Below are 11,499 nucleotides of genomic sequence, written 5' to 3'. Positions count from 1 at the left end.
GGTTGGAGGAATGAATCTAAATATTTAGGCGATTTAATGTAATAAAGTTTATTTTAAAGGGGGTTCGATTAATTTCTAATTCGATCGACTAGTTTTTTTTTAAGATAACTACAATGACAACAAGGGAAAAAAAACGCTTGTGAAATAATGATAGCTAATTCATGACGTAAACCTAAAACATATAATACGTTTCGTTGTTGGTGCAACAATACAAATAAAAATGTTTATTTAATATATAAGTGTTAAAATAGTACATAAAAAAAATATTCAAAACAAGGGAAAAAAAATTCTATTTACTGTAAACAAAGATAAGTAACAAAAAAATAGATTATCGATTGAGTTTAACTCAACTAGTATTGTTGCTATTGTAATAACCACATAGACATTGATTCGAGCGCACTTAAATATATTTTTCTTTTTCAATTTAAATATTGAGAAGAAGTTATAAGTACAATTGGTGGATATAATTGGTACAAACTAGAAGTTTTTTATATAATTCATATTTATTTTACGATTTATATTTCGGGCTAATAAGAAAAAAACTAAGAGTTAAAATAATAAGAAAAAGAAAATGTAAAAAGTCTAATTTATTTTATAGGATACTGAAAGTTAAACAGAAAATCTTTAAAGAAGATAGAGATAAAAATATATGATCTAAAGAAAATTTTAATTAGACCTTCAAATTTTTAAATCTCTTTAAAATCTTAAAATTTTGAAAATTTTATTACACCCCAAAACTTAATTTTAGGATTCGCCACGGACTATATTTATATAAAAATATAATAAAATTAAATTCTATTAAAATTAAAATTTTAAATTAAATTAAACACTACTATGGGCGTAAAAGTAATACTTTACATTAGCTAAAGTTAACTTTAACAATTAAAAAAGTTAAAATTTTATTTTAGTAAATTACAATAATAAGGTTAATCCTGAATAAAAACGTAACTAATATAACTTGAACTCAAGTCATACTTAACGTAATAAACACCCTTAACCATCATGCCATCAAACCATCACATGAGATTAAAAAACAAAATTTAATGATTATTATGATAGTAAAAATTTAATAATTTCATTTTTTTTTTAAATATTAGTCTTACATGAAAAGGGATGGGTGTTGAATAAAATGAGTTGTTATAATGGTATGGTTCAAAATTTTCAGCTCTGCAGGAAAAGAATTAATTGTCGAAAATTAAAAAGAAAAACATAAGCCGCAAATGAAGAAGAAAAATATAGCCAGCAGTTGATTTTCCTTTTATGTTTTTGGAAAATTAAAAATACCGTTTCTTTTTATGGTTTTGGAAAACTAAAAATACTCCACTTAACCACATAAATAAAATTTGATGAATCTTGGTAGGCATGTTGTAGCAATAAATTAATTTCAATTACATGACTTATTTTTGGAAAATAGAAGATTTCTTTCTTTTTTCACAAAAGTCAAGTTAAAATTTGTACTAATTTTTTTTATGTCTAACTATTATAATATATATGTATTAAATAAGATTTTTTTATATTATTACACTAATAATCAAACTGAGTCATCAATATTACAAAATAATAAAGTTACATTTTGTAACATCCTACACCCAACCTAGATATTAAGGCTAGATATTGAGGAATTATATAAACTTGTTTAGAAACTCAAAAGTAACTCTTGAAAATCGTGTGATTTTTAAAAGTTATTTTTTTAGCAAATATCTTTCTAGTTTATTAGAAAATTTGTGTTTAAAATTTTTCATTTTACAAAAAAATTAATTGATCACTTTGTTTTACAGCGGAAATTTCAGAGTATTAAATTTTGAAAATCATGATTCTAATTTGGCAAATCATAAGCTTTTGTAATTTAAATATAAAATACCAAAACCTGTCAAACATAAACCAAACCGTAAAGCAAAGTCTGAAAATAGATTTAAAGTCCCAAAAAGTCCATAATTAAGTTAAAACATAATTTGTCTTGTTTTATTAACAAGAAAATCAATTCGATCTCTTATGCATCGCCCGATCCTAAGTTTGTTGATTACCTAAGAAGTCAGAAAATTTGGGTGAGCCCACAAAGCTCAGTGTATAAAATCAACCCATACAAATAGATCAGATAGCAAATTCACACAGAAATAAAAAATCGAACAAATTACATAACATGACATACTATGTGATGCAATATGATAGACAGATCAATTACAAATACAATTACAAATCCTACCCCCATTCGCTACACACCATCTCCATTCATCTCTATACACTATTTAAGCTAATAAATACCCATCCAACCCCACACATCAAAATAGTGAGCACATGCCACTTTTCAAATAGTGCAGTTAAGCTGCCAGAAATATTGTGCTAATCCACCAAAATCAAATAGGTATGGTCAAGCGACCAGAACAAATATGTGGTTTAAACCACCAGATAAGACATATCATTAAACTGCCAACACTTCCTCCATCACATCATTATCCCACCCCAAAGCATATGCTAAAATATAGAACATACTCATATGTACACGAATGAATAATGCTTAAACATATCACTACATTTACTTAAACGTAGAGATTATATACAAACAAGCTATCGAAAGCTACACATACAATGTTGGCATTACAGATGTAACGCCTTGAATAATTTATTTCTATTTCAGTAAATGTTTGACACAAATATCTGTCTGTTTCAATGGTTAAGTGTTCTAGGTGTGTGTATGAGGTCTTGGGTTCAAGTCCCACACTTGTCAATTCTGTTATTTTTTATCCAAGCCTTACCCTTGTTGAATGGGCTCTTATAAAATTGTTTGTTATTTCATATTAGAATGAGCCTGCTGGTTCGATTGGTAAGGGAGTTAGTGTGTTAGAGGTCTTGTGTTTGAATCCTTGAACAAGCATGGATGTTAATTTTTTCTCGGTTGTCTGATAGAGTTTCGATAGAGCTAAAATTCTAAGGGAGTTATGAGTTAGTGGGAGAAAAATAAGGGATATGGGGGTTATCTTTTATTTTTTATTTATTTCTTTTTGTTAAAATTTTTTTCTCCCCTCCAAAGAAAATCTGACGTCAAATTTTTTTTGTTTTCTCCCTTTCTGGAGTTTCTTTTCTCTTTCTCTGCAACCCTCTATTTTGGTTCTCTTTCAATTCGGCTCGTGGATCCGTTGTTTGATCGTGCTGTTGGAATTGTAGGGTTCTCCTTTTGGTTTGGTAAGTAGAACTTTGTTGTCGTTAACTTTTGGTTTGGGATTTTTTATGCAATGTCAATCTGTAGCGATTGATTAGTGGTAATTCATGTTTAGGAGCAGATTGTGAGCAGGGAATTATACTTCAATGGTTTAGTACGCGTTAGAAATGGTTTGTTATCAATGGTAAGTCGATTCCATGTCGATTCTTTTGTCAAATTCGTTAATCAATCTTCTAAATTGATGTTGGGTACTTTATTTTTAGGTTTTGAAAGGCTCGAGATTGTTTTGCCTCAAAACCGTACCAGGTATGTACCCCTTAGTAGAAAATTGAGCTTCGGCAAAAGTTGAAAAACCTTATTATCGATGCCACATGGGCGTGTGCCTAGCGTGTGCGAGACACGATCGTGCGTTTGATAAGGGCATGGTCGTGCGCAAGATACGATCGTGCAATAGAGTGGGTGTGGCCGTGTGGGCCACACGGGCGTGTGGGTTTTGGGTCAGGCCTTGTGGGCCATACGGGTGGGACCAATCTAGGCGTGTGGGCTCACACGGGCATATAAGCCCATAATTTTAAAATTTTTACTAGGGTCGCACGAGTCGTTTCGATCGATTATGGGCCTACCGTAGGGTCGGTAAGAAATAACTAAGCCCTAGATTATGTGATCAGATATTCTGATAATTTGCTCTGAGTAGGACACTGTTATACATGTCTGATTATTCTACTATATATATTTGATATCTGTATGCGAGCATGTTAAGCATGACATTACTGTATCTATTATTCTGTATATTTGTTTGGGGTGAGATTTATACACATGGAGGAAGTGTTCTGTATGGCGATCATTGCCTATATTTTGGCAGGTTTGCTGCACATTATCTGATATGTGTCGTAATGGCATAGTATAGTGTGTAGGGATGGGTGGGTTTTTTTAACCCCACATGGTGTGATGAGATGGTCGAAGTTGGTGAGTAGAGGATGGGGGTAGGGTTCTATATATCTATTTCTGTTATCTGAATTTGTAAAGGACTTAAGTCCGAATCTGAATCTGAATCTGACTGTGTATGTGACTTCTATATGTACAGCATACCTATTTCTGTTGGGTTACACATTGAGTTTTCGTAAACTCACTTTTGTTGTCTGCTCTGTTTAGGTAATCCACAGACTTAGGCGGATCGGTGCAGCGGAGTCTCGCGATGACCACTAGTCTATGAACTGACTTTATATAAAAGTTTTTATTTATTTAAGAATTATTTCTGGGAGTTTTGTATTAATTGGACTCTCCGGAATGTTTAGTTTAATTTTTGGGATTTGGATTTTTTGTTATATACTTTAGTTGCAACAGTTATCTAAAAACATAATTTTTACTAAAACAAAGGTTTTCCAAACTTAAGAATGAGATTTTAAGAAAATAACGATTACTAAAACTTCTGCTATAAATTATGTTTTGAAAAATAAATTAATTGAATAACATTTTCGACAATAGATATAAATGAATATGGATTTAAAATTTGGAATGATTTAATGTAATGATACCGTTTTTAAAATCCTTCCTTGTGACATCTCCGAATTTTACAATAACGTCTAGGCTAGGTTTAAGGAATTACATTTAGTGGTATTAGAGCCAAGTTATAAACTCGGGTTGTAAAATTTTGGGTTCCAAAATTGTGTTCCAAAAAGAACTGATTTTCAAATAATTTGGATAATTTTTAGAAAGTATGTAGTACACCGAGTCTCCAGCGCCGATCATGTAAGTATTTTTGAATTTAGATAAAACTATTTGAAATGCTGTAGTTAGTACTTTCAGAAACTGTACTGAGTTAGTTAGAGACTGAAACCTCTGAAAATATTTCTGAACTTCTGATAATTTACGCATAAAATATTTGCTAATAAACACTGGAACTGATACATAAAATGTTATAATGTAGATAAAATTTAAAATTTACAATGAGTGCTCGTGGAACTCACGGTCGAGGTATTCATGGGCGTGGTAGAGGTCGTAGGGGGGCTCGAGTTGAGTCTTCCTCTCTGGGTAGCATGCCAAATTTATACATGAGTTAGACACCAGTTTCATCTATTATTGAGACTAGATCTCAGAGTCATTCGACTAGGGACAACACATTGTCCCCAGCCATGTTGAGGGTATTGGAGAGGGTCGCTGGACCCCATTCTAGATCTGGGGGGCCGTGGGTTGGAAACCAAAAAACTCCAGTCTAATGGTGCTGAGCTGTTTAGGAGTGTCACTGAAGTCGCCCCTACTATGGCCGAGTATTGGTTGGAGGCCACTGAGAGGATCATGAATGACATAGATTGTACTCCTGAGCAGAAACTTAAGGGTGCAATCTCTTTGCTTCGCGATGAGGCTTATCAGTGGTGATTACCGATTGAGAAGGTACTCAGCCAGATCGTCTAAATTGGGATTTCTTTAAGACTGCCTTCGAGGAGAAGTATGTGGGAGTGAGCTATGTGGATACTCGTAGGCCTGAGTTCATGAATCTCACGCAAGGTAATAGATTAGTTGCCTAGTATGAGGCCGAGTTTTTGAGGCTGAGCCACTACGTTCGAGGCATGGTGGCACCAGAATATGAGAAATGCGTCTGCTTTGAAGACAGCTTGAGAGATAGTTTGAGGGTACTGATTGCTCTACAGAAAGAGTGAAAGTTCACAGTTCTAGTTGATAATGCGAAGATTACCGAAGAGGTCAAGTGTGTAGAGTGCCAGAATAGGGTTCGAGAGAGAGGCAACAATAAGAGGGATTTAGAGCCCTCTAGTTCTATTCAGAGGCCTAAGAAATGGGCCAAACCTGATGGGCCTATTAGAGTGTGGGTCCCTGTTGCTCCTATTGAGATTCAGCCTTGTGGGGATTGTGATAGGCACCATCCGGGCTAGTGTTGGAGGAGGTTAGGGGCTTGTTTAAGGTGTGGATCTTTGGAGCACCGTGTTAGAGAGTGTCCACAGCAGACTGATCAGATGCAAGCTTCAGGACCGGGTTCTGTACAACCTCAAAGGGTAGACCAATAGCTATCTAGGGGTCGTAGACTGGCTATGGGTGGTAATGGTATAGTCCTAGGGTAGAGAGCACCGGGTAGAGAGTACCGGGCAGAGATGCTAGTTAGACTGAGGCGAGGCAGCCTGCTCTGGTTTATCCTGCTCGACGTCGAGAGGATAGGGATGCTCCTGATATTATCATCGATACATTCTTAATTTTTGATGTACCTTATATTACTCTGATAAACATAAGTACTACACACTCTTATGTAGCTAGCACTGTTTTTAAAAACCTAGAGATTTCTATTGAGAGCACTTCTAGTGAGATTACTGTACTGGGTCTGTTAGGGCAGTCTATTCGGGTTAGTAAACTTTATAGGAATGTTCTGTTAGAAGTGCGGGTTGTATTTTTGGTAAATTTGATGGAGCTTCTATTTGGAGAGTTCGACTTAATTCAGGGTATGGACTAGTTGGTTGAGAACCAAGTTAGTTTGGATTGCGTGACTAAGAGGGTCGTTCTAAGGACTGAGGATGATAAGGAGGTGGTTGTGATCGATAAACGTCGAGATTATCTGTCCAATGTGATCTCTGCTCTTGTGACTGAGAAATTGGTTTGGAAAGGGTGTGAAACGTGTTTGGCTTACGTCAGTGTTTCTGTTTCTAGGGACTCTTCTATTGAGGGTATCAGAATAGTGAGAGATTTTTCGGATGTATTTCTTGAGGAGTTACTGGGTTTAGCTCCTAATCAGGAAGTTAAGTTCGACATTGAGCTTCTACTGGGTACAACTCTGGTGTCTATCGCTCCATACCGTATGGCACCGAAGGAGCTTACAGAGCTTAAGGCTCAACTTCAAGAGCTTCTGGATTGTGGTTTCATCCACCTTAGTGTGTCTCCATGGCGGCACCGGTTTTGTTTGTAAGGAAGAAGGATAGGACCATGAGGATGTGTATTGATTATCGGAAGTTGAATAAATTGACTGTGAAGAATAAGTATCCACTTCCGAGGATCGATGATTTATTTGATCAATTTCGAGGGGCTTCTGTGTTTTTGAAAATTGATCTCCGTTCTGGGTATCATCAATTTAGGGTTAAAGAAGTAGATGTTGATAAGATGGTGTTTAGGACTCATTATGGACACTATGAGTTTTTAGTTATGCCCTTTGGTTTGATAAATGCTGCATTCATGGATCTGATGAATCGAGTTTTTCAGACATATCTAGATCAATTCGTCGTGGTTTTCATTGATGATGTTCTGGTGTACTCTAAGACCGAGGATGAGCATGACGAGCATCTTAGAGTAGTGCTTCATATACTCCGAGAGAAACAACTTTACGCTAAATTGAGCAAGTATGAGTTCTGGTGGTTACGTGAGATAATTTTTCTGGGTCATATGGTTTTTACTGAGGGGATTCGAGTTGATTCGAGAAAGATTGAAGCTATGCTTAATTGGAAGCAGCCTAAGAATGTATCTGAGATTCGCAGTTTTCTGGGTCTTGTGGGATATTATCTGCGGTTTGTCGACAGGTTTTCTCTAATTGCAACTCCTTTGACTAAGCTTCTGCACAAGAGTGTTCCTTTTGTTTGGTCTGATGTGCAACAATTGAGCTTCGAGAAGCTTAAGTCTGTTCTGACTCAAGCTCCTGTTCTGATACAATCTAGATCTGGTAAAGAGTTTGTGGTGTACAATGATACGTCGCACATCAGTTTGGGATGTGTATTGATCCAAAATGGTAAGTGTAGAGCCCAAATTTTGCCGGGGCCCAACAAACAGAGCCCAAAGCACCAAATAAATTAACAGTCCAATTAACAGCCCAAATTTTGTACGGTGACTCCGACGGCGGCCCATGGAGATCCGGTGACCGGAGCAAGGCCAGACCGATGGCTGGATTTTGAAGGGGGGAGAGTGTTATTATTATTATTATTATTTTTTTATTACTTTTACTATTATTCTATATACTATTACTGTGTTCTTTTTTATTATTATTAGTAGTACGTAATAGTGTTTTTATTATTTTATTATTATTTTTACCATTTTATTACTATTATTATTTTTATTAATATAGTATTATTTTCTTTTTTATATTGTTATTATTATTAGCACGTATGTTATTATTATTAATATATCATTGTTATTTTCTATTTTATTATTACTTTTATTACTATTGTTTCTATTATTATTATTTTCATTACTTCCATTATTATTATCATCATTTTCTATTATCATTAATATGTCATTTGTTCATTATTATTATTATTTTTAACACTATTATCATCATTATATATTTACTTTTTTTAATATCATTACCATTATATTTTATTATTATTACTATAATTTTTATTATCCGTCCTATTTTTAAACTATTTCATTCAATATTTTGTTGTACATGTGTTTATTTGTCCACTCCGATTTAAATTAAATTTTCATTCGAATTTTCTTTGTTATTCCTTTTTATATCTCTATATTATTTTATTTATTTATTATTTTTGTCTAGATTTTTCAAGTAAAAGCAATATTGGGTACTTGGAAATTCGAGAAACTGTGTCCTAACGTACTGGGTTTCGATTTTTCGTTTGATCTAAGTAACTAATTATCCTTTTAAATTAAAATACATGAGTTTTAAATAAAACAAAGGCAATATTCCGTATTTAGAAATTCGAGTAGTCGTGTCCTAACGTACTGGGTTTTGATTTTCCGTTTGATCTAAATATCTGAATGTCCTTTTTAAAATTTAAATACATGAGTTTTAAATGAAATAGAAGGCAAGCTCATACTCGAAGGTCGAGGTGTTGTGTCCTAACGTACTGGATATAACATTTTACCTTGAGATGAAACGGTCCTTGACATACGTTTTAATTCATCCAAATACTTTAAAAAAGCATTAACACTCAGAGGGACCGTATTTTAAAATCTTGTCAAATTTTTAATTTTCGACATTAAGACACTGAATAATCAATTTGGTACCAAATTTGGGCGTGACGAGGGTGATAACCCTTCCTCGCCCGTAATCGACTCCTGAACCCGTTTTTCCAATTTTCTTAGACCAAAATCGTTGTTTTGATAAATCAATCTGTTTATTGAAAAACAACCACGTTTTGAGGTGACTCGATCACATCTCATCAAAAAGGATCGGTGGCGACTCCAAACTTTTGTTTTAAAAAGTCGATTCACGTTTTTCAAAAAATAGTTTCGACAGCTTGACGACTCCACTAGGGACCATAAGAGTGTCAAGCCATAAATTGATTATTTTCTGTCTTTTTGTCGAAAATTAAAAATTTGATTTTTAACATATGATCCTATTATTGCATTTCATTGGTGTTATGGTTTTCATCATTTTATTCATGTTCTTTGTATTTCGAGTTTTTATATCCCCTTGCATTGCATTGTATGACCGTTTGGTCACGCCCTTTTAAGTGTGAGCGAGAAACTACGCCTTCATGAGGTTTTCACATCCGCATGGGATAGTGGACTGCTTCCGGGATACATCCGTACCTATGTCTTTGTGAGATTTTCATCTCCGCATGGCCATAGGGAAATGTATTCCCCTGAACTGAACTTGATCCATTTGAGCCTATAATGGGTGAGGATCAAGGAATTTACCAGTTCAGGTACCTTTACTCTAGAACCGAGCCACATATAATGAGCCCTAAGAGCCCACCCTAGGTAGAGCTACACCAAACCCTAGTGGTCACTCGAATAGGTGCTCTGTTTGTCATTTATGTTTTTGTACTGACGTGTTTCTTTTAGGATTACATTGCATTTTCATCATAAAGATCCTTTCTTTGCATTTCATCCGTCTTTGTTTCGATTCTCATCATTATGGTTTATGATTGTTGTATTGGTTTGAGTTTTGGTATCCTTCTACACATTGCATCGCATTATCAGTATGAACCTATAATAGGGGAGGATCGAGGAATCTTCCGGTTCAGGTGCTCTTGACTTAGAGCCGAACCGCATATAGAGAGCCTTAAGAGCCTACCTTAGGTAGAGCCACACCAAACCCTAGTGGTCACTCGGATAGGTGCTCTATTTTGGTTATTTATTTCTCCTATGCTAACGTGTTTTCTTTTATTTTGATTGCATTGCATTTTAATCATAGAAATGAGGTGTTGATTCACATTCGATTGCTAAATAGAGAGCTTGGCATGGAAAACAGATTTCTTGATAAAGTGGAATATAATACGACTGCCCGAATATGGTTTGAGTAAACAGCTAGAGAAAGCTGGTAGTCTGTAGAGGACTATACGACTTTACTGCCGACAAAGATTATTAGAGAACCATTACGCCTCGACGTTCTTGAATAAGCTAACGAGCATCGCGAGGATAAGTGAGCAATGAGTCGTGGCCTAGATCAAGAAAAAAGGAGCTAGTAGAGTCATCCATTGGAAAGTTCGTAAGATTTGACCTTACATCCGGATATAAGGAAAAAGATCGATGTCTTTGCCTGAAATATAAGGTAAGGCCGTATATGTATCCGTTTTATGTAAAAAAAATTGTTTTATGGAAAAGTTGTTCTAATAGAATTGAATCCAGAATCAACGCTTCTCTTTCTTTTTGCATTCATCCCATGCATTTGTATTACGTTGCATTATATGCATTAGATTTTCACAAAAGGGCCCTAATTATTTTAAAATTATTAAGGGTTAATCTGAAAACCGATAAAAGTTCATCAACTAAGCATCGTTACAGTACTCGCACTAAAACAAAAGCCGTGGACCAAAAGTTAGAAAATTGGAACAAATGCAAAAGGAGATGCAGGATCAACTGCAAATACAGATGCAAGAACAATTGGCCAAGATCTAACAGGATATGAGGGATTAGATGTTAGAATCCCAGAGAAGTATGATGAACCAGTTAGCACAGCCATTGGCTGGAGGTCCTGATAAAGGAAAAACCCTGTCGTTAATACCATAAATAATAACGAAGATCTTTCTTATACTCGAGGTTTTACCCCAACAAACATTCAAGCACAATTTCCAAGGGTGTCTGTCAATAGTAAACCCTAATGTCAGATCGGTAATTCGGCACTGATACACTTTCCAACAGGCTCAAGCTCCAACCTCGGAGACAATCTGGTAAACCTCGTTGTCCTTGACCTCGATGATGTAGTTAAAATAGGAAAGGCGACAGCGAAGCTCCCAAGGCAACTGGAGGAGAAATTCAAGGTGTTGGAAAACACTAGTTGATGCTAAAAAGTTGAGTCTGGTCCCAGATTTGGTACTCCCTCCCAAGTTCAAAATGCCAGAGTTTGAGAAATGTAATGGGACTAGTTGCCCCAAAGCTCATATTACAATATTCTGTCGAAGGATGACAGGATATGTCAACAACGACCAGTTGTTGATTCACTATTTCCAGGA

At 35.2% G+C, this 11,499-nt stretch overlaps 1 protein-coding gene across 1 annotated transcript; it reads left to right on the top strand.

Moving 5' to 3' along the window:
- The first annotated feature begins 7,327 nt into the window (after window positions 1-7,327).
- LOC108479963 (uncharacterized mitochondrial protein AtMg00860-like) lies at window positions 7,328-11,025 on the top strand. The gene is made up of 2 exons (XM_017782842.1): window positions 7,328-7,874; window positions 10,901-11,025. Exons 1-2 carry the CDS (start codon window positions 7,328-7,330, stop codon window positions 11,023-11,025), a joined length of 672 nt encoding a protein of 223 aa, XP_017638331.1.
- The last annotated feature ends 474 nt before the right edge of the window (window positions 11,026-11,499 follow it).

The sequence above is a fragment of the Gossypium arboreum genome, chromosome 7, assembly GCF_025698485.1.
Source record: "Gossypium arboreum isolate Shixiya-1 chromosome 7, ASM2569848v2, whole genome shotgun sequence".
Taxonomy (NCBI): domain Eukaryota; kingdom Viridiplantae; phylum Streptophyta; class Magnoliopsida; order Malvales; family Malvaceae; genus Gossypium; species Gossypium arboreum.
This window is presented reverse-complemented; position numbering and strand designations above follow the sequence as displayed.